At 41.2% G+C, this 23,988-nt stretch overlaps 1 protein-coding gene and 1 non-coding gene across 2 annotated transcripts in view; both read right to left on the minus strand.

The window, feature by feature from the left end:
• Positions 1-7,246: 7,246 nt before the first annotated feature.
• On the minus strand, positions 7,247-7,328 carry trnas-aga (transfer RNA serine (anticodon AGA)). Its single transcript has one exon. It is a non-coding gene; the product is annotated as a tRNA-Ser (tRNA).
• Positions 7,329-10,735: 3,407 nt separating this feature from the next.
• Positions 10,736-23,988, minus strand: part of tmeff2a (transmembrane protein with EGF-like and two follistatin-like domains 2a) — a 136,760-nt gene continuing 123,507 nt past the window's right edge. Inside the window, exons 9-10 of the mRNA XM_013911749.1 lie at positions 13,631-13,861; positions 10,736-11,378 (exon numbers count right to left, since the gene is read on the minus strand). Coding sequence (XP_013767203.1) covers positions 11,282-11,378; positions 13,631-13,861 — 328 coding nt within the window. The 3' untranslated portion in view covers positions 10,736-11,281. The remainder of the gene's footprint in view (positions 11,379-13,630; positions 13,862-23,988) is intronic.

Genomic DNA, 23,988 nt, shown 5'->3' on the forward strand with positions numbered 1-23,988 from the left:
CAAAGAGAAGAGTGGCATCTGTCCGCTCATCCAAGAACTCGTTCATTGCCAGCATTAACGCATATCGTGGGTGTTCCACTCACAAGAGAACAGTACCTCTCCACATCCATCTTGTGTTAGCACCTATGATCTATCCCTACTATATGCAAACAAACTCATTTAACATATTATTTGAAATGTCCGAGTCAATCTGTAGATTCTATCTTCTGTTCCACCAACAGCACTATAGCTCAGAAGCTGCCAAAACTAACGATTGTACCTGCGATTAAGCTGCACAGCCACTCATGCTGTGCCCTGCTTTTACTTCCGTAACTGATCAGCTTATATTTGCCTTTATGCAAAACAATTGCTAATAATTGTCACCAGCAGTAAAAGCATTTTTGGAACAGCTGAGCATTCGGTGCCTCTGATCCCATTACTGCAACCCCCCCCCCCCCCCCTCATTGCATCTTTCATACTGAGCTCCCTGCTCAAGATTGAATGACCCTAAAAATTCGACAACTTCTGCTCTTTCAAAAAGAGACTGCTGCCTTTATTTACAAGACAACAAAAGTTTTCCATTTTCCTGTTCCAGCTCCCCGTTTTCAGTACATTCAAAGGTGACAGATTCCCACGCCAACATCCAAGACCAACACCTCTTCTCAAGGTGACTTGCCCAATAAGCCTAAGAGCTGTCAGAGCAGTGTGGAAGTGCTAGACACAACTCGCCCAAACAAATTTCCTTCCTCATCTAACTCTGGACTCCAGTTTTTCCTACCTCCTCTCTCTGTCACTTCTTCCCCTTAGAGATGCACACTTTAGTCAACATAAAAGCGTGACCTCTTGTTCCTAGCTTTTGAACTCAGATTTTTTCCCACTTTCACCCAGGGGACAGAGTGAAGGGAATGGTAACCCCATCCTGTCATTTTTCCAGCTGTCCCCTTCCTTTCCTTTGCTGTCCTTTCCTCTGTTCCCACTTTTCCTCCTTTCCTCTTTTCTGTGATCTCTGTAACACGTATGCTTTCCTGAGTCCCTCCAGTGTTCTTTATGGTCAAATATACATTTCACACTTTTCCTCTGTTATGTGAAGGAATTTTGCATTGCTTATTTTTGCCTTTAGCTTTCCTGCAGATAAGATGGAACCAATAAAGAGGTCTTTATTGGAGCTGGCGGGAGTATATCTATACAACTTGATGTATTTGCCCTCTGGAGGCTGCAAGTGCATGACCTATTTCTGACCATTCAGTGAAGGTTTTTCCTACATTACAACTGGGCAGTTTTTATTGAATTGAAAGGTGCAGTTTCGGTTAGTATTTTCCTTGTTTTTCATGAAAAAATAATTCCCATAATCCAACTTTTAACTGCAGAAACAAGCAGTGGTTGAAAGTACTGCAGAAAAGAATCATAGTCACAATATCCAATCCTTTGAGCAAACAAGCCTCTGCAAGTTATATTGATTAAACGAGCTTTGTATCCTTTGTATCTGGGAAACATACCTGGAGTTGCTTGAAAACCAGCAGCAGGGGGAGTGGCTGTAACCGTTGGCTGCTGGCAAAGTATCTGGGTGGATGACTAATCATTCAAGAATAGTTGATGAACTAGTTTCATTGAATCTGACATGCAGTTTCATGCATGGGGGATCATTTAGAATCTCTTTGCAAAAAAGTCAGCAGTTTTGGTTCACTTTCCTCTTTTTCTAAAGGCAACTTAACCCGTTTGATTACCGGTAATTAAAAATGTGCCTTTTTGTTTGCAGTGGTGACAGACATTGACTTTGATGTTTGCAGACAATACTGTAATCCATAGTGATAGTGGAGACGGGTGGAAGAGAGCCTAGAGAGGAGGAGGTATGCTCTGGGGAGAAGTGGAACGAAAGTCAGTAGAAGTAAGACAGACAATATGTATGCAGAAAAGAGATGAAGAAGAGAGTGCAGGGTGGGGCAGGTGGAGATGAGTAAAAAGGAAAGTTTACAAGATAGTGATAGTGACACCTGTCGTGATGATAAAAAGACAGGAGGAAGATTTTCACTGGGAGAGACCAGGATGGACAGGATTAGAAATGAGGGGGACAGCTCAGATCAAGTGGTTTGGAGACAAAGCTAGAGAGACAAGACTGAGATAGTTTGGACATGTAAAGAGGAGGTGGTTATACTGGACAAAGGATGTTGAATGTGGAGTTGCCAGGGAGAAAAGAGAAAGACCACAGAGAAGATTCATCTATGTAGTGAAGGAGGACATGCAGAGGGTTTGCTTGATAGAATAGGATGGATCAGGTGAGATGGAGGAAGATCATTTGCTGTGGCGACCTCTGCCACAAGAAGAAGAAGAAGAAGAAGAAGAAGCCTGTTTCACCTTAACATTGTACTTTTTGACAGGGATAGCTTCTCAAACAATGGAGCACCTTTAATCTTTCTTCCTGCTTTTTTGTACCGTGCTTCCTTGTCATTGTTAGCTGTATCAGTTTGTCAGCTTTGAAAAATGGCGCCCATCCTTTGCATGTTGTTTCAGGACATGTTTGTGGATGCAAGAATGCAACTGAAAGACCCTGAGGCAGAATTTGTACCAGATTTAATGACAGACTCTTGTATACTCTCAGATATTATGCTCTGAAATTTCAAGTGTTCAGCTCTCGTGTCGAGCTTATCTGACAGATAGTTCAGTGAATCTTTGCTTTTATTTAACTGCTGCATGTGCATTATGGATACTGAATTCACAGTGATGTTTAAGTCTGGGACCTTTGTCAGTGGATTAAACAAAAACATTACTCATCATCTTAAATACACGTCAGTCTACTTTTTAGGAAAACCTGCTCCAGCATTAGCAAGATACAACACACTCTTCTATTTGCTCAGTTTTTTGTCTTGACTTTCTAAATCCATTTGATCATCACTTTGGTGTTAATTACTTCGGTGACCAAGACAAGGTTTTGCTGTCCCACCGAGAATGGATTTTGCAGGTCCTAAATTCAAAACAACAAACAAAAAGAGGCTAAAAAAAGTTGCGTAGAGATAAGGAGAACAGTTGGGTGGGGGGATATTTTTGTTACCAGCAAGTTGGATTTTTAGAGCAACATCTGCATGAGACAGTATTAAATTATTAGCTGACGATAGGAAGACTTTCCAGGTTTGTCACCAGGACAGATACTGTCTAACTGGTGCTTAAAAATATTGGATATAATTTTGCATGTTATATCTATAACTGCATCTAAATTGCTCCAAAAGGCACCAACAGAGTTGAGTGCTAGTGATCATGGAGTCCAGTTAGTAGTTAGACCTAGAAGACAAATTGCACCTACAGCTGCCTGTGTCAAAACCTGCTGTCCCACCAAGTTATTCATGAAGACAAACCTTAAACCCTTTAACAAAATTTAAATGGGTGAGCTTGGGAATTAGCTATAGAGACCAAAGCTCAAGACCAAGACAAAAGACCCAAATTCCTACCAAAGTAGGACCAATACACAACAGGACACAATAGATTTGTGCTTTTGAACTAACTCATATGTTGGACATAATTAGGCATTTTGAGGCCTTTAAATCTCCCAAAACATAATTTTGGATTAACAGATTTAGATTTTTTGGAAACCACAAAACTGATTTTCCAGCAAATCTGCAAAAAACAAAAAAAACAACTGTATTTCAAATCTAACCACCCATCTGTCTACTCAAACTCCATAGTTAGTTTTCTCTGGTTATGTGATATTTGCAAGAACCACAACAAACAGTCCCTGATCAGTGTTTAAATGGGACCCCTAATGTTTGTGATTACCAGCAACAATCCCTCACAGGTGGGCATACCTGTGATGATGCGATGAATGCCCGGCAGTGTTTGATTTGTATAACCAGCTATGACTGGATGTCTGGTTGCACAGTGGGAAGGAAGGAAGCAATGTTACCCTTTTGTCGTTAAATCAAAGGCCCCCACAGAGGAGAAAATGGCATGCTGGGACCGTAACAGATGGCGATGGATCTTTAAATGACCCTTTTTCACAGACCAGCGTGTGTTAGACACACGCTCACTTAAAGGTGGCCTTGTACGTTGCTAGAGTGTGTGCGTGTGTTTTCTTTGGTGTGTGTTTCTGCGATGCTATCAATTCTGGAGCTAATGGACCAATTTCCAAGGTGGTGAGCTTTACACACATGCCCTCAGAATGTGAGGGAATGCCTGGCATTTGTGTACTTCTTCGTTGGTCAAGTGTGCATGTTTTCATGTGTACAACACCATCAATTTTCAAACCAATGAGCCAATTCTTCCCTGCAAAAAGTGGTTGAAATGCCATTTGTTGATTGTAAAATCAATGTGAGGGCTCTCTTGCCCAGTCATTCAGCTTGGTGCTTCCCCCCAGTGAGGGTTCCTGAAACACAGCCACGTGCCTCCTAGCAAAATGGTTTGATTTCACTGTTTTCTTTTTAATTCATCACGGGTACTTCTCTCAGCACTGCCTGTAATTTTCCAGAGGGAGATCTTCAAGTAGAGAATATGTTATTATTATTATTTTTTTTAGTGGTATGTAGATTATTCGTGTTTCATTACCCTGGAAAGCAAGACTGCATGTTTGAACATGCTGTTTACAAAAGGAGCAAGATGAGGAGTCACGCATTTCTAAGAAAGGTGTCAGATTCCAGTCCTGAATGCGCTCTGGTCTACAGGGTTTCTTTTTGATGTGCGCAGGTTGTTATGAGGTGAACATAGAATCAAACCGTGGGTGTTATTGTCCATTTGGGGTCTTTGTTCAGACTCACATTAAATTTGAAGTTGCATCCACAGTAAAAATTGGCAGTGTCTTCTTCCTCCGCTCCACTATTACGGCTGCAGCTCAGAGGGGTTGTAACGGGTGAGAGAAAACAAAACTAGACCTGACAAGCTCAAATCTTCTGCAGAGTCTGCTGACTTGCAAAGAGAAACAGGAGGCCTTTAAATGCTTGTCAATGCAAATAGGATCAAACAGTTTAAAGAAGCGGGAAAATAAATGTTCTGTTCTTGCATAATCTTCCTGAAGAAGATGAAATCAAGCAGAATCATTAGTTTTATAACTAGGCTCTTTACAATAGAAGTACAAAGCACCAAAACGTAATGCTTAGACACTGTATGGAGTGACACATCAGTGTCCAATGTGGTGCTTTATGTGCAAGTATACCATCAACACTGACACAAATACAAGAAAACAGCCTTTGAATAGCTGTTCAATGTAGTGACCACTATGGGTGAGAGGGTTAATTACTCCCCAGAAAAGTAATTTGATACACTACTCATTATATTATTTTTTGTGTTACACATTGCCACATAACTTCCAGTTAGCAACACAAACCTTAGACTACAGTTCCGCACACAAACACAAATCTCTGTGCTGATGAGAACACGCATCTTTCTCTTAGTTTTTATGTATGAACACAAAACTAACAATGCAAAGCAGAGATGAAAACCAACCCAGAGAAACTTCAAAGCAATCGTCACAGTGATTCAAGTAACAATGGAGGCTATGCTGGTGCAATGCTGACCGCTCATCACTGCCTTTATTACCTGCTGAAGTTCAGGCTCTGTCTGCTGGCCTGGGGTCAGCTTATACTCAGCTTTATCATCACTCTGGGATCTTGGCTTGCTTTGTGTTAGCATGCTGTCTGTGCAAATGCTTGCAAAGAGCCTAAGTTGTGTTATCAGTATGAAACTGTTGGTTCTGTCCTGGACGCAGTTTGCACTTTACCATCCAATGAAATAAAAGTAATGTTCATATCACTTCTGGTGGTAAAACAGACAGTGCATGCAATACAGAGCACAGGTTAAAGAAAATAGTTTCTTTATTTTTACTGTATCTGTGCGTAACCGAACAACAGGTGAATGCCAAGAGCAAGAAGAATTGTAAATATTGGAGGGCGAACTTGTTATCAGCTGTAGCATTTGCCAGACTCCAGGGTCTCAGCTGAGAGCAGATACTCAGACATTCACAAAGATTTCCTTCCTGCTCCTCCCTGGCCTAGAGCCCATTGGATCTGAGCCTAAAGCAGCAGGGGGAGACAGGAAACTGACAGGATTACACTGACTGGGTCCTGCCAGGTTCTGTGCAGACACATAAGTGGGTGTACCAATGACTGAACTGCAAGAAACCATGACTTTTTACTTTGTAATTTCAGTGAGGGTGAAGGGTAAAGTGTGTACTGTGACACTACACAATTTCCATTATGAGATACTGATACAACAGCAACCTTGCTCGCCCTTCCTTATAGGTTTAAAGAGGTAAAGTTTGTTGCAAGTGGGAAAATGGAGGGAAATGTGAGTGCTATTAGATGTTGTTGTTCTTTGTATACTTATAATTACTGCTACATGAAATGTATCCTTTCCTGAATATTCCATAAAAAACTCTGCATAGGTTATGTAATTGTTTAAAGTTATTAGTTCTATCAAAATGACCCAGGATTTTCCAGAGCAGAATTCTAGGATTGTTAACTTTTCCTTTTTTGGGATAGTCTTTTGCCGATTCCCATAATAATGTGACTTTGATGTTCTTAATGCACTAGGTGGCGCCTGGAAGAAGTCTCAAGAAGTGTGCATTCTACAGTTCGCCCTTCAACAGCCCCACAGGAAAAAAAAAAGTAATTTTGTAACTCATTCTGTAAAAAATCGGTGGTTTAATCAATACTTATAGGGTGACCAACCATCCTCTGTTTTTTGCATTTGTTGACTTGGAAAAACCTATATGACATTTTATTTCACCATTCACCATCAGAGAAGGCATTGTTTAAATATGTTAAAGTTTTCTTTAAGCAAACAGTATTATTATTAAATTTCATCATGACTGGGCCAAGTGTCCTCTTCTTTGGAAATCAAAATATGGTCACCCCATAGAACCTATTATCATATTAGATATCTGTAAAAAAACAAAAACAAACAACACCCCCCCCCCCAACTTGTAAAAGCCTCAAATATGGAGGACACAGTTAAATCATCTGTACAGGCAACAAGAAGGCTACACGTTAATCGTGACTGGATGAGTCAGGTCCAAAGGAAATCAGCTTTAATCCTCGAACAGACCTTTTTCCATGCAGCAGACGTTTTGACATAAATAAAGACAGGTGTTACTAATCACATTTATTAGGAACTCTGGGCTTAAATAGAACAGCACCTACAATGAGGTTATTAGTAATGCCAGTGTTTTATACTATTTAATGTCAAACAGGTGCCGTGAAATTGATACAATGACAGAGAAACATAGCGGTTCCAGTAAGCAGTAATGATTTCCTCACGTCCCTATTACCGGTTTTTAAAAACATCAATTCGTTGTCGGCAGGATTCGAACCTGCGCGGGGAGACCCCAATGGATTTCTAGTCCATCGCCTTAACCACTCGGCCACGACAACTACACAAACACTTTCGATATGAGAAATGAGTTCTGATGAGTCCGTGATTCCACTTTTTAGCACAGCTCGTCAAACACACACTTTCTCAGTGATGTTACCGCATCTGTGACGCGGCTGTGTACAGAAGAGGCGCATGCTGAGGTCAAGTTCCGGTGAATGCAGCGCCATCTGGTGGCGGCTGACACCTGTTGCACTGTGGTTACCTGTTACTGTTAAAACAGTTTTTAAAAAGTGCCCGTTTTAACTCAAGGTTTATTTTCGTCCTTTATTATCTAATTGGTGATTCAATGGAAAAAAATGGAGAAGATCAGAATTTTACAATAATACAACAACACGTGAAACAAAGTCATCTCCTCAGTAAGCAGATTCACCAAGTTTCTGATCAAACTGACCACAACTAAAATAAATAAATAAATAATAATTACACTTAATACATATTTATATATTCACAGTAACAAAAAGTAACAAAAATATTTTTTCTCTCCTAGTTTTAGTTTATAGTTTAGTTTTAGGAATCAGGTGAAAAAAATCCCAACAACAACAGCTGAGCAAACTCGCACTGAATTCATTATAAGTGTATATTAATATAATGTTGGCGTATCAAAAGTAAAAGCATTCAGTGCAGAAAGGAACTCATGTAAGAGTAATTAACACCATCAGTAATTATGTTCATGTGTCAGTAGCTGATGTAGCACTGTATAGTACTACTGTTGTGGCTGGATAAGGTGGGTGGAGCCTAATTTACTACTCTCCTTCTTACCATATGCGTTTAATTAAAACTCAGATTTTAGAGTAATTTAGTAAATTAATACCCTCCTCAAAAAACTGAAGGGCACACTTGGCACTCTGCACCAGAGACAAAGATGTTTTGATTCCTAACTGAGCAGACTGATATTCCTGAAGTTTAACTGACTTTGTGATCATCTAGTTTTCACTTAATAAAAAAATAATAAACTTTTTAATTAGTTTATAATACCAGATATAGCGTGGAATAAAATTTTATGAAAGTCATAGATATGTAATTTATTCAATGCAAAATAATTCCAATATGACTTATAGTGTAACTGTAAAAAAAAAATTAAAAGGCTTTATGTTAAAATTTGGCTTTGAGCTGTGTTTGGGGTTTTAAATTCCCTGCTTCACAAAGATGCAAAGCAGAGGGTTGCTTCCCCTCATGGGAGTTCAGCTCTAAGAAGCAAAGCGCCGTTTTCATTCTATAGTTATCCTAATGCTGAAAAGGCATTTTATTTTACCCCACCTCAGGGCTTTATTACTTTCTTGAAAGGTAGTTTAGAGATCCTTCCACCCATCAGCACTTCACAGTGTTTTGCCATCTTTCTTTAATTCTGTGTGATGGCTTTTTTCTCTGTCTCATCAGAGTTTGATGTATTGATGTCGGTGTGTTCATTTTTGATCTGTCTGCTTGTGTTTTAGATAGAGCTGATGTAGTCTCCACAGTGTTACAGAGTTCTGTGCACTACCAAGTTAGAAACTTTCAGTCTGGAATTACAATCGGACTTGTGACACTTTCTTGTAGTTCTGATGTTTCCTGCTATCACAGTGCTGCTTAGTGAGCAATGTTCTGCTGGAAGCTTGAGGCAGATGAATAATGACTGCAAGCTGATTTGCACGAATAAGCCTCTGATGAGTCGATCAAAACCACCGTTATCAGTCATCTGAGTGACATCTGAATAATGGAAGGGCAATAACTCACAAAATCTAAGCTTTTATACAAGGAAGCCAAACCAAAAGAAATCATGCAGACCCTAAATCTCTCTATGCCATTTCCCCCTTTCTCCTCAGGGACAGCTGCTCCTCCCTGAGCTCAGTTCAGAGGTCAACTTAAAAAGAAGTTCCTCCTCCCCACATTTGACAGGCACATGCTCAGATTTGTCATAATATTAAAGTTTTTACCTCTTTACCCTGCAATATAAAGTAGTATGAACTGGCAACTTAGCCTTCCATCCTCTGTTGCTTCTCCTGGTCTGGGTTGTGGGGACAGAGATACCCAGGCCTCCTTTGTCCAGCCACCTTCTCCAACTCCACCTGAGAGACATAATCTCACCAGCACGTCCTGGATCTAGCCCAGGACCTTTACCCATTTGGAGATGCCCAAAACAGCTCAACTGGGAGGTGTCCAGAAGGTAATCCTAGTCAGATGCATTGAACCACCTCAACTTGCACTGTTGAGTAGTCTACTCTGACTCCCTCTCAAAACACTGAGCTCCTCAACCTGTCAACTTGTTTGGTCACTACCCTGCACGTGCAGCCATAGATGTGGGTGAGAATGCTGATCTGATAGTGAAGCTACAGCTTCACTTTCGTGCTCAGCTTTCTGTTCATCATAACAAACCAACACAAGATCTGCATTACTGCAGATTACTATTTACTCATCCTATAGAACTGCAATCACAGCACAGGTTTTTGTGTCACTTTTTCTATGTGGTACAGCTGAGTGTGAAGCAGCTGGATTGAGTTCCTGTGGCTTTGGTCTTATGCTTCAGAATGGTGGATTCACTGTTAAGGATAGAAGGATACCTGACTGATGATTACCTGATGATACCGATTCCCTGACTGAGCAGATTGGTGTGATGTCAACAGTAACTCGGATCATTGTGATGAAGAAACAGCTAAAACAAAAAGTAAGGCTTTCAATCTCTGAGATTATGTAAGTTCCAGCCTCCACCGATGGCCATGAGCTCTGTGTGCAGAGTCAACTTCAGCTACCACAGGGCCAGAGGTGGGGTACACCTATATCCATCCCATATTGACACAAAACAATCACACAAATGAAACTGTCACATGAGAAAAAGTGAGATCCAGATCATATGCAGTATGTGTATGACCAATCCATCCTTTAAAATTGACTTAAACTGGCCTATTTTAACTAAGTCTGAATAAGGTAAGAGTGATGTGTAGGTGTGGAACTAGACTGTTGCTTCATGTCGTAAAGAGCCAGGTGAGGTGATTCCAAAATCCAGTCAGGATGCCACAGGCATTCTCTCCTTGGAGATTTTCCAGGCATTTCCACCTGGAAGGGGGACACTGGTGTAAACCAATAACTCACCGTGCCTCAGTATCCCCCTGGAGAAACAGGAAAACACTGAGAAAAATGGATGGATGGTGATACAGATTATGATTATGACACTAATAAACACTACCAACATGTCATTGCTTCAAAACAGACAAAGACCGACACAGAATATGTTACATTTCGTGATATAAATTATTTATTTACATTTACAGAAAAATTACCCCATCAAGACAACGTAGTAATAACTATTGGAAATAGAACCCAAGATACAGTAGCTGACGTCATCGTCACAACCGAACAGAGAGCTCTATAATAACATTGTGCCCTCTGTCAAAGGTCTCCTATAACACAAGGTGCAAGGCATCACGTGTAGCCCCCAAACCCCCCCACCCCCCTCCCAGGCTGAACACACACCTCATTAAAAGCCAGATACCCTGCTTTGCACTACCCCGATTTGCTTTGTACCCCTCATCTACAAAGAACAGACACCGGCTAGCCCACCTCTACCAAAGTGCACACATCTAATACACATTCACACACACACACATTCAGTATTCTCCGCACCCCCCCCTCCCGAGTCCTCATAGTTCGTGTTTTGTTTAGTTTTTTTCAGGAAAAACCTTCAGAAAAAGGTGCAAGGAGACACATGGGCATGGGTAGGGGGCTGGCGGCGGCGGTGACTGATGACAGCATTTCTCCAATGTGTAATCATTGTCACCTCACTTGTGTGCCAGCTCTGTCTTTGCTTTGCCACCATCCTCCATGGACATTCTTTGAGTTCATACTGGGAGAGAGGGCGAAGAGTGATGGGAAGCAGATGCTAATTTTCAGGGTTGGCCTACTTGGGGGCGGGGAAGAAACATCTAACGCCACAGCGCTCCGTAACGTGGAGGGGGGACTCTGTCTGGTGTGTCTGGGCTCAGATCAGTCGGGTGGAGGCGCGCATGGTATTCTCTGAACTGAAGTGGACATTGTTCTGCTTCTGCCGGTTGATCCTGTTGGTCCGTGGGCACTTCCTGAAACACAAAATCACGAAGAAGATGAATTACTGTTTTAATATTAATCTAATAACTCAGACTTTAAAGGGAGAAACATGGATGGCAGACTGCTGCTTTAATACATGCAGATGCTTTAAAGCAGAGGTCCCAAACCTTTTTCATGTAAATCACCTGTCAGGAACACAGATGTTAGCACACGATTATAATGACCAAAAGAATTCATGATACACGCAACATGACTGAAAAATGAGTATAAATCACCTTTTTTTAAAAATGACTACAGTGTAGAATGTAACAGCACCAACAAATTGAGTATTAAAAAAAGAATACTAAAAATAAAGTAAAGCTTAATTTGTAACCTTAAACAAGTATGAAGAAAAACACATTTGTAAATCACAGTTAGAGCCTGCTTCTTTCTTTTATGTTGCATATGTTCAGGTTCACTGTTAATAAGTCTGAGTTTGGGATTCATGTGCCTGCTTCTTTGACTCGTGCAACCCCCAAAGGCCACATCCACCAGGCCGAGAGACCGGAGAGTCACACCTACTGAAAGGTTTGCATTCCGCGATCGATTGGCAAGTGGTTGTTGGCAGTCACTGAGAAATTTGTTAAAGCTCCAGTCACGCCAGGGACCAGTTAGTGGCCCCCTGGCAACCACAGGTTGCTAGGGAGAAATGTATTCCCTGACAACTGGAGACTGAGCAGCCTCTTTGCGATTTGTTTCAGCTGTGTCTGATTGTGTGACTGCAGCTACACTGATGTATGCTGCATTCACCTCCAAATGGGGAACATAACAAAGATCCCAGGGCATTGGAAGGACTTTCAAGCACCTCTGATCCCAATTAGACTGCCAGAAAAAGACCGATCCATGGAAGCCCCACCCAGCAACCCCACAGCATCCAAAGGATCTGTGCCTGACGTTCTGGTGCCAAACAACCCAAAGCACTCCGTGTGATTCTGAGTACATAGCCATGCTATTCAGCAATACTCAGCGTTGCTTGCAAAACTTATTGATGCAAAAACAAAAGAAGCATCTGAAAACAAATCAGATGAACACCTGTTTGAGACTTTTGTAGCGGGAAAATGAGAGGACAATCTGTAGAGAGATGATTTTCTTTTTTTAACAGAAACAGAAAATAGCATTTTATAAGATGCTGAATTTGTAGGAAATGACTAACATCTTCATCTTTGAAAAATCAAACAAAATATTGTCTTTGCCAACAATTTCATAGGAACCAGAGGGCTTGGGCTCCACAGAAGAAGTTCAAGTTATAAAAGCCTTGTTTGTTCTGTTCATTTTATAAGACAGAAGTAACGAATAATAAAAATAAAATGGTGGAAACATGGTATTTTGCAGGGAAGTCCTTTTGAACAGACCTTTTCCAAGATGTCACAAAATCTCTTACACAAGAGGCAAAGCATAGGGATGACCTTTTCCACTTCCCCCTGTTTGTCCTTTAACTGAATGGCAAATCTTTACAACAAACAGAAATCACATAAAACTCCAGCAACATTCATAAAACGCAACAAATGACGCGCAAATTCGATCGGCTTGACAGAGACGGAGCGAGTCAGTAACCGCTGAAACGCTCGCCTGCGTCGATTCGCTTGGAAGTTCATTCCTTTCGACTCGTAGAAGAATTTTCAAGTATATTTTTGTGTTAAATGGATATCGCTACGCTGCAGGACACATTAGTGTTGCTGTCGCTGTATTTCGTGTTATAAATTCTCTCTTTGCTTCTTTATCTCCTCTCCTTACCCTCTCACCCTGCTCTACTTTCTCATTTCGCCCCTCCTCCTCCTCCCTCCTTTGCTCGGAGGAGCAGTTTTGTCTCGGTCAAAACTCCTTTAAAATCTTTTATTAAATGTCATAAATTGCTTAGGTCAGCCAGAGGCAGACAAGCTGCAGGCTATATGTGAATGTGTGTGTTTGTGGCTCTGAGTGTGGGTGGGTTTTTATAGTGAATACAAAATGCTTATGTTAAAACACAAGTGTCTGTGTGTGTGTGTGCATGCTGGACTATACAGATATGTGTGGGTTTCTGTGCTTGCATACACACCTGCAGGTTTTCAGATATGTGTGTGTGTGTGTGCCCCCTGAGAACGTGACAGTACTTTCTATGTGTGCCCAAAACCTCGGTGACCTTTCAGCTGTTGCCTACATGCTCAGGAGTCTGTAACTCCCAGATACACACAACATGGAAAACACTGCTCCCAGGCTCATTAGTAGGCTGTTTTTGTATATGTGTGTGTGTTCGAGCATGACTCACCTGGTAATGCAGAGCACCACCACACAGATGATGACCACCTGGAGTGCTCCGATGATAGAGGCGATGAGGACATAGTGCAGTTTGCCGGAGCCTGGCACCACATAGAGGACGTTGTACTCCTTGATGTCACAATGGGGGCCCCTAAAACCCGAGTGACAGCTGAGATCACGCACACACAGACGCACAAACGCACAAGAGTGGGGGGAAAGTGAGAGAGAAAGCGAGTCATTCCTGTGCACGGAGTGACAGGTTCATTATTTTTAGCATTTCTAATTGAAACGTCACCGAGTGTTTGATAAAGACATTGTGGTGGAACGCCGCATTTCTGTGACAGTGTGGTGACTTTATTTTTTCCTTAGCTGTAGCTGTTCAGATGAACATGACTGATGGGGTTTGCGGTTAGCGGCATAAAAATGCATAATCTTCTCTTTGTTCTAGGCCTGTGGGCATACTAATGCTGCCATTATAGATAGTGTGTTAAGCTGTGTGTCTGTATAGAACATACACATGTAGCTGCCACAGTGAAGTGCTGAAAGCAACCAGATGAAAACGTCAAGTAGTGCGATTGGTCAGGTTGGGCTCCTTGTGTTTTCTCTTACAAGCTTCTGATATCAGGAGATTAATAGGGAAGACACTCAGGAAATAATGGAATGTAAGAACAGTTACTGCAGGGACTATAATTAAAGCATGATGCAATTCGGTCATGATACATCCATCTTGTGGTGCGGCGCTGGTATCAGTGTGTGAAATCAAACACTGAACGATTAATCAAAGCTTTCGCTGTGGGGAGCTGTGGCGCTCGAGCTGTCATTGACACCTTAGGACAAAAATAAAATCCAGATTTTATTTTAGAAAATAGAAAATCTATAGAAAACCTTCTCAGGAAATGATCTTCGGGGTGGATAGATATTAACTATTTGTTATCTGGGGTGCCAAACTCATTTAGCTCATCCCAAGTAGGTCAAGCCACTTGAGCCACATTTCAAGCAAAGCCACATACCATCTTAAAAAGAGAAAATCTAAAATGTGTCCTTTTTTGATGTAAATAAGGACATAGGTACATATATTTAATAAACTATCCGCTTACAAAGATCAGTAACAACAGAATAAGAGATGCAAAAGCAGCAATAGGTCCCAGCTTTTCTACATTCAGTTCATTTTCTGTCATTATAAAGAACACCTGCTCCTTGGATTCATCACTTTACTTGTTGTTTGTAGCGCTTTCTTTGTGCATAGGAATTTGCTAAGAGTGCTGCCCCCTGGTGGAGGCTAAAGAATCTGCATTTTCAAATGTGCACATTGATAAACAAAGATGCAAACACAGAGTTTTGTCTTGCAGGTTATGGTCGGGTGAGCTGGTGAGCTGGTTAGTACTTGGATGCGAGTCAACATGGAAAACCTAGGTGGTGCAAAGTTGGGTGACGTAGTTGGTTGAGTGGTTAGGAGACAAGACACACCTTTCTGTGTGGAACTGGTGTGCCTGTGTGGGTCTTTGCCAGCATGACAGCAGCAAGTATGCCCACTTCCACAGCTCAGTTTCTATGTATTCAATGATATTGTCTAATTTTTTATACTGTATGACAGTTTGAGCTTTGCTATCTATAATTAGGCATTTGACATCTTTATACAACCAAACTCTGAAAACAATGGATAGAAAGCCTGTTTGGTGGCATCCTTGTCACATTTTAAAGAAATATAATTTACTTAGTTTTGAGAGATTTATTCATTTGTCTTTTCTTAACTTAGTTTTCAAATGTATAAACAGTCTGGGTCCAGAGTGTTTTTCCAGACACGTTCAAAGAAAAGACAGTGATGGCATTACTGGGAGGCAAGGTGTGACTGTGAAATACCACATCACAGATCTAAAGTTGGACAGCAGCAAGCCACAGCAATTTTAAATACATCATAAATCATAATTTCACAAAGATTCATACCCTCTAGCATGTATACATGCTAGAACATACTTGAAAACATGCACAACCAATGTGCATTTTACAACATATCTAATTTATACTAATCTTTTCCATATGGGTGTTGAACGTGTGTCAAACCCTGAGTCCCAAATATTGCTTTGAATGACACCAGCTCCTACTTGAAAACATGTTAGCGTGGCTGTGAAGAGCTCTAGACCTCAGGCTGGGGCGAGACTGACAGCCTTCTCTAATGGGCCAGATGTTTGGCTGGATGGTTCCAGCCCACTGGCTGTATGGTTGATACCTCTGCGCTTATTTCGAGGGTATTTTCTGACATCTGACAAAACAAAACAAAAAATACCCAAATTTCACCACCCTGCAAAAAAGTGAAGTCAAAATGAACAATGCTGGGTTCATACCACAAGTTTGTTTTGCTACGTTTAGTCCAAAATTATTTCAGAATTTAAAAAAGTCCAGCAAATATCAAAAGTGTAAATTAGAGTCCAAACAACAATGACCCAAAACATCTTATTGAACTTGTTACTCTCACCAAAAAACCTGATACAAAAGAAATGAAGACAGGTGTTGCAAGCTTGGCTACACTGTTGCCTTTGTGTGTCAGATACAGCCTGGCTTCCATACAAGGACATGTGGGGTAAAACAGACAAAAACCCTTTTGTATTTAGAGCATTTTGTATTTAGAGGTAGTCTTTTACGGATGCAATCGGCAGCATAATACTACAGGTTTTGCCAGCTTGGTGTAGACCTTGAGTGGGAAAACACACACAAACACACACAAAAGACTAATGGAGATGATCTTTGTCCTCAGAGACGAGCTAAAACAGTCCCCCTTTTAATCTCCCCTTCTCCTCCATCTCCTCTTTACCTGCTTTTCCTGTCTCTGGGGAGGTTGTTACCCACCAACACCTGCACATCCTTGTTTGGCACAAACACACACACACAAACACACAACCTGCTTCACATTCTCTATCCCTTCGACCTGACAGCGTACGAGATGAACATTGCAACCTTGTTCTGTTCGGGGGTTGTGCTTGGTTTCCACACTCGTGTACCGCACAAACACACACACAGTCACAGACATGCACCACTCCCACAGAGACCGCTGCGCTTTCCTTCACATTAAGATACAGACTTTGCCTCGTACAGCCATCAGGGGGCAGCAGAGACCCTCCGCACTCCCTGGCTGCTCAGCATGCAAAGAGAACGTCTGGGATGATCGAGGTTAGAGAGAAAGTAGAGAGAGATAGCGCCAGCGAGAGACACCGAGACCCCCTGGCTGCTACACTATCAGGCTGTAAAAGATGGCAGACCTGAGCAGCACACATGTATACTGGCTTGGTGTGTGGGTGGTGGGTTTTAATATCATTCCTCAGTGTGCCTTTTTGTAAATGCATATCTCTGCTGCCTGTGTTAAGTGTGTTCTGTGTGCCTGTATGAATATGAAATTTGCACCTGTGTGGCCAATTCTCAGCTGGTGTGTCTGTCGGCAAAATAGGGGCACAGGGGTGCACAGAATTCACGGTTTTGCATGAACTCTGGTTTGAGAGACACAGCTGGATACACACAGTGAAAGCATCAACTTATTTTCAAAAAAGGAAAATGCTCTAAAGTTTGTAATTGTCCGTAATTCCAACGTTAAATGCTGAAGCAACTAAATGCTGCACTCTCTCTCAGTACAGAATTGGACCTGTTTCTTCTGCGACGGTAAAAACATAGACTGTATATAGTAGATGGATGTATTTAAACCCACCTACTACCATTTTCAAACAGCTTAGAGAATTTTAGCTGTGACTGTTTTGTTATTTAGGGCCACAAATGATCATGCTTAATTTCCAGCTAGATAGCGAGCTTTTTTTAACTAAGAGTATTGGATTCGTTTTTCAGCCCTGGAGGTTACGGCTTGAGTAAAAAAAACATTATGGGACATAATATACTTTCAGCTTCTCTCTTGAATGGACCCAGATGTTTGACTTGGTACATTATATATTGTATCATAAGCCACGACCTGAACACATACCGGTACATGAAAAGATATTTGCCCTCTTCCTGATTTCTTCGCACTTAAATGTTTTAGATCGTCAAATAAATTTCATTTTTAGACAAAGGTAAGCTGAGTTAACACAAAAATACATGTTTGAAATGATAATTTAATTTATTAAGGGAAAAAAGTCTCTTCAAACCTACCCGACTCTGTGTGAAAAATTAATTGCTGCCATTGTTAAATCATGAACTAACTGTGATTATCCACATATTTTGCAAAGCTGGGTTTAATTTCAATAGGTACACCCAGGCCTCATCACTGCCAGACCTGTTGAATTGAGAAGTCACTTAAATAGAACCTTTCTGACAAAGTAAAGCGGGCTAAACAATCTCAAAAAGCAATTCATAGTCCTACGATCTCAAGAATAGCAGAGAAGCAAACTCACATCTATCAAAATCATTTCTAAGGTTCTGGGACTCCAACGAACCATGACGAGAACCATTATCCAAAACTGGAGAAATCTGAAACAGTGGTGAAAGTTTCCAGGAGCAGGCAGCCTACTGTTGAATCAGGAGGTCACAAGAACTGCAGAGTTCATGATTCAGCATAAGAAAGAGACGATGATGATCCCCAATATGTTTGGGAAAATACTCTGTGGACTGTTTAGACAAAAGTTTTACTTTTTAGAAGGTTTGAGTTCCGTTATCTGGCATAAAACTACTGCGGCACTTCATAACAAGAACATCATACCAACAGTCAAACATGGTGGTGGTCGTGTGGTGGTCTGGCGAGCTGCTTTGCTGCTTCAGGATCTTGAGGACTTGCCACAACTGCTCTCTGTCCGACCACCAGTTCATGCTCTGAAACTAAAAGGAACTTGGATTATGTATATCTGAAACACACAACTCCCCGTCTGAATGACTCAACAAACTGATGGTTTTGGACTTAAATCGGATGGAGATGCTTTGGTTTAACCTTCACCACCTCCAATGCGGCATCGCTGTGAGATTTTAAAGACTCATTAGCAGTTGCAGTTGTCAAGGGTGACACAATGACTTATTTCATTCAGGGGGCTTTTACTTTAAATTTAAATTACTAATAAATTACTAATAAAGTCGATCATCATTTGAAAACTGTATTTTGTATTTACCTTAGTTATGTTTGCTAATATTACAATTAATTTGATGACATTTTTTTGTCTGTAAATACCAACTTAAAAATCTCAAACACAGCACGAATCTTTAAATAATTCATAGTTTCCTCCTTCCACATATAATATGTTTTTTTTATAAAGATTTGACTGAGCTGGCACAGAATGACTTGCAGCGTCTGTCACTTTGCTGTCACTTTGCAGATTTTATCAACAATAACAAATTTAATAATTCCAGCAAATACGCAGTAATAACAGAATAAGGCTTTCAGGGTTAGTAAAAATAATAAATCATTTAAATTGATCACTTTTATTCAACATCATAAATGAACATGGATGAAGCAGGAAAGCCAGTAAATCCATCTGCATTTATCTATGATTGAATGTGAGAGTTTCTTAAAGTGTCTGTTATCAGCAGCTGCTTCAAGTTTCTGCTTCAGTTCATGAATCCCCTGCAGCCATCCGAAGGCAGCGGCACAGATATGTTGATACATCTGCAGTTTATGATTAGAGCACAGCAACACCAGAGCGCCGAGCTATTACGCACACTTGTACACAGTTACATGCAAATGACACTAGGCTGCTACAAAGTAACCACACATCCCCACAAATCACTGGTGTAGTACTACATGATTTACTGCTTTATACCACATCTGCACCAAGAAGATGCCTGGACTTCTCTGTAGCTGCTTAAAATGCCCCAGGATATGTCCTCCCTTTCCTTTATTTTTGGGCTATATTTTTGTCACAAAGAAAATGGGCGGGTAGACACGAGCATTGTACTGATCAAAGTTCAGGCAACAGAGTAGTCTGTGTGCATAACAACTACAAAACTGAGTGCTTCAGCTGTACGATCACACCCAAAGGTGGAAAACTAAAAACTAAAAATGTTTGTATATAACAATGTGACATCTCCATCCATCCATCCATCCATCCATCCATCCATCCATCCATCCATCCATCCATCCTCTCATGCTTCTCTAGCTCTTCTGGGGGCATACGAAACCATTCCCAAGCCATGTGTTCTGAGTCGGTCCAGGGACTTCTCATAGTAGGATATGTCTGAAACACTTCACCTAGGAGGTGCCCAGGATGCATCCAGATCAGATGCCCACAGCATTGTGATGGAGTCCTTTCGTTGTGGAAGAGTAGTAACTCTACTCTGAGTCCCCTCCCCCGAATGTCTGATCTCTTAGGTTGAGCTTCTACACCTTACAGAGGATTCTCTTTTCCACCATTTGTTTCCATTCTCATTCTGTCCATCACCACCCAGATAACCTGACCACAGGTGAGGGTGGGATTATATCAACTGATAGACTGACAGCTTTGTTTTCATGCTCAGCTCGCTCTGCAACACAACAGACTGGAACAGCTTCTTCATCACTGATGACTGTGCTAATTCATCTGTCAGTCTCTTGTTCCATTCTTCCTTCATTCATGAACAAGACCCCAAGATACTTACATAAGATATTCATCTGTTTGGGGTAGCAACTCAAGGGCAACCAGTAGTCGGCACTCCACCCTTTTCCGGCCGAGAATCATGGCCTCAGACTTGGAGATGCTATTTTTTACCCCAGATGCTTCACACTTGGCTGCAAACTGCCCAGTGCAATCTGGAGGTAATGGGTCAATGAAGCCAACAGAACGACATCATCTGCAAAAAGCAGAGATGAGATCCGAGACCGTTGTACCCGAGACCTTCCAACCCTTGGCGGCACCCTAGAAAATGGTTTGAACCTGCAGGGGTCTCGAGGCGCTCTGGCTTCCTCTCAAACTCCAAAGACATGCATGCGAGATTATAATTGGAGATTCTGAAATTGGTGTGGATGTGAATGTGAAGATGACTGGTGACACTCACACTATGACAGCTACAATAGGCTCCTCCCCTCTGCGACCCTGAACTGGATAACCAGTTGAGAAAAATGGTGGATGGAAGGATTTTTTTGACAGAACTTTTATTTGAGTGATTTTGTTTTGTTTTGCAAATGAACGGAAACATGATAATGGAATTAACTATTATGCTAATTTACCCAGTTATTTTACTTCAATTTTCAAGCAGACATTAAACTATTAAAAACTGAACAGTTTGTGACTAGTTCTAGTCAAAAAATATATATTACACTTGTTTAGAGTGGCACATTGTCAGATGTAATCCACCTCAATTCTCATAAGATGGCAGTTTGCAGACTAGCTCATTAAACAACCAAGAATAAGAGGCCATCGCCGGCCGATAATTTCAGAATGCTGCAAATGGTGCTTCTTTAGTGCTCTACAACAGCAGCATTCTCCCATATGATATAAGCATTTGGAATTACACACTGAAAGTCAATAACTATATGCAAATAAGAGTATAGTTAATTTACAACCAGTTATTGTAGACTTTCAGACTCGTAAATTGTTATAGAATATGTTGGATGTCAACAGCTGTCAGACCATTACAGCTATTGAAAAAGTGGGACATCTATCTCACTTGGCCTGTATATTCTGTGTGTTAGGGAGTTTGGTGGTGTTTATGAGGTGCTGCTCCATCATTGGCGTATACATTACTGCGAGGGAGTATGCCTACTACAGTAAAATAGACTACACCACTGCTCCACATACAGTACAGCAAACTGGTCTGTTGGGACTTTTCATTCAGGTTATGATCAGATACTGGATTAAAATATTTTTCAAATAAAACATCCTTTCCAACTCTCTCTTTTAGTAAAAGTTAAGCACGTTGCAAAGCAGTCATGGCTGTGTTACATTTCATGACACAATGTAACCATTTATGAAGTGAGCTGGAGTCGAATTAAAACTCAAATCGCATCCTATAACAAGTGATGCAGTCGTATACTGCAAATTACTCTGTTTTTTTACAATTAATTTTTTACTGTAAGTTTCTGCCATCATTATACAAATACAGTAAAACCAATAAAACACACGCCATCTGCACTTCTGTGGCAGTGCGGGCTTAGGCTGTGCCTCTCTGCGCTGTGCAGACAACAATATGAATTCCCAGAGTGTCTTTGGGATTGTTAAGGTATTCAGGGTTTTTTGTAAATGCAGGCTATCCTCTCGAACCACTTTCGCTGTGAGCCAAAGGAAAATCACTGGCATTCTAATTAAATTATTTTTCTATTAATTGGGCTCCATTTACTCAAGCTTAATAACCAGGATATTTAGAGCGCCCTAGGGTATTATTTTCAATACTGTGAAATCTTGATAGGTTTTTGTTTATCAAACGACCAAAAATAGCAGGAAATGCACTGATTTCTGTCCAGTGAGGTAAACCAGACTCACTGCCTTTATTATAAGTGGCTCGCTCATCCTCAGGAGTGCACCTCCCCAAAGGCTCATTCTAAGCTGAGAAAAATCCCTGCCTGTCTGTGAATAGCACAGCTGCAGCAGAAGACAGAAGCTGACACTTTTAAAAAAGAAACTATAATCACAACCCTCTCTGATATGTATATATCCCCCTTCAGCCTCTTACTGTGTGCTGTATGGATGTGAACCACAGTCAAAGGCGTGATTGCAGATGGCACAAAGTCTGTGGGTCCAAGACCCAAAGCCCACCGCACACCGCAAAATAAGACCCTAGATCATAAAGCATGGGGATGGAAACACCAGCATCCTCATTAAGCAACAAGAAACCCAACATGGGATTAATTTGAAGCAGTGCAGCATATTTGACTGGTCAACAGCCCGTCCTACCATTACAGCAGGAGGGATCTTAAACACTTCTCGCTCTCAGCGCACTGGCTTATATTCATTTAAAATAAACAAGGCTGATTAAAAAATAAATTTGCTCCAGCACTTGCCAAGCAATTTCTAAATTTTACAGCTGATTAGCCGTCTTACATTCCACACTTCCTGTTAGTGTCTGCAGATCACACAGAGAGAGAGGAACAACAAATTTGTGATAAAAAAGACAGAACGGGCCTGAGTCATCTCGCTTCGTGTAGGGTTTGTTTGTTTGAGTGGAAACCTAATGAGTACGGTATGCTCGACTGATAAGTAGAAAATGGCCAATGCTCTGATCGTAATAGTTAACATAAATATAAAATTGATGACGGGAAGCTTTTTAAAATCCATTTCTCTCATTATAAATAATAGTTAATACCATCCACAACCCAGAATACTCTGCTACAAGTACATCATATTTAGAAAACAATGGTGGGCTGGCTAGCTTTTAAGTCAGAATGTCAAACTTGTGTTCAAATGTTGCAACTTGAAATGTCACATGTGTATCTTTGCTTAAGACGCAAGCCACATTTGTTGTCAGTCTCACAACACACCACCAACAGGCTTCCTCCACTGGCTAACTCAGAACTCAGAAGCCTGTTATCATTGGTAACCAGCAATAGAGAGTGACCAGTTTATGTGGGAGGCATCTCGTGGTCATGGGAAGACACGAGATGCCTGGCTTTTGACATGGCAAATGTCAAAAGCCAGAAGCCAGACCCTCACGGAGATAATGAGACAGTGGTCAGCTACGTTAGGCACCGACACTAACCTAAAGAACGCCCAGAAATGAAACCAAACAAGTGAAAATATCATAATTTGACATCAAAAATTAAACAGCCTTTTACCTGCTCTGTGCATTGTCTGTGTGACCTGTTGTGCTCATACAACAACAGAGCAGGTAGGCGAGTGTCTGGCTTGTATACTGATCCTGCACATCTTACCTGTGACTTGAACAAAGTTATGTTTTTTTTTGTTTGCATTCAGGGACCGATTGCAAGTAGTTGCAGCAGTTAACTGATCACCCAGAGGCCCACCAAGTTATTTTATAGTTAAATGACCATCCTGCAGCAACTACATGACCATGTGTGGAGAATTTCTGAATTTATTAGGTCTTCAGATCTTTGGGATTGTGGTTGGCTTCTGAATGTAAGCGGTTAATGTGAATTTCTGTGCAACAGATTTGCAACAGATGGCAACAGATTTGCGATTTTTATTTTTTTTATCACACTTAATTGCCGTTTTATCACCCCACAGATTGCCTGTAATTGCCAACTTGACCCCATTCAGTGCAAACTAACAGCAGACGGACTCCATCTTACCGCCACTTTTAAGCGTCATGTCGCTGCACCAAAGTCGCTTTGAAGACGGCAGCTGACTGCGAATGGTCTTCGAAGCAGCTAATTCAAAAGCAAAGAGATTCCGAGTTCACTGCACACAGACCCAATGATTTTGGTCATGCCTATTTTCACTGGTGTGACTGCAGCATTAATCAAATTCCCAGAAGTGAGAACGCATCTGTGAAACAGACTATCTCCTGCAGTGTGTTGCATGTGAGAAAGGAGGAGCA

The sequence above is a fragment of the Pundamilia nyererei genome, unplaced genomic scaffold, assembly GCF_000239375.1.
Source record: "Pundamilia nyererei isolate P.nyererei 1_Seehausen unplaced genomic scaffold, PunNye1.0 scaffold00071, whole genome shotgun sequence".
NCBI lineage: Eukaryota > Metazoa > Chordata > Actinopteri > Cichliformes > Cichlidae > Pundamilia > Pundamilia nyererei.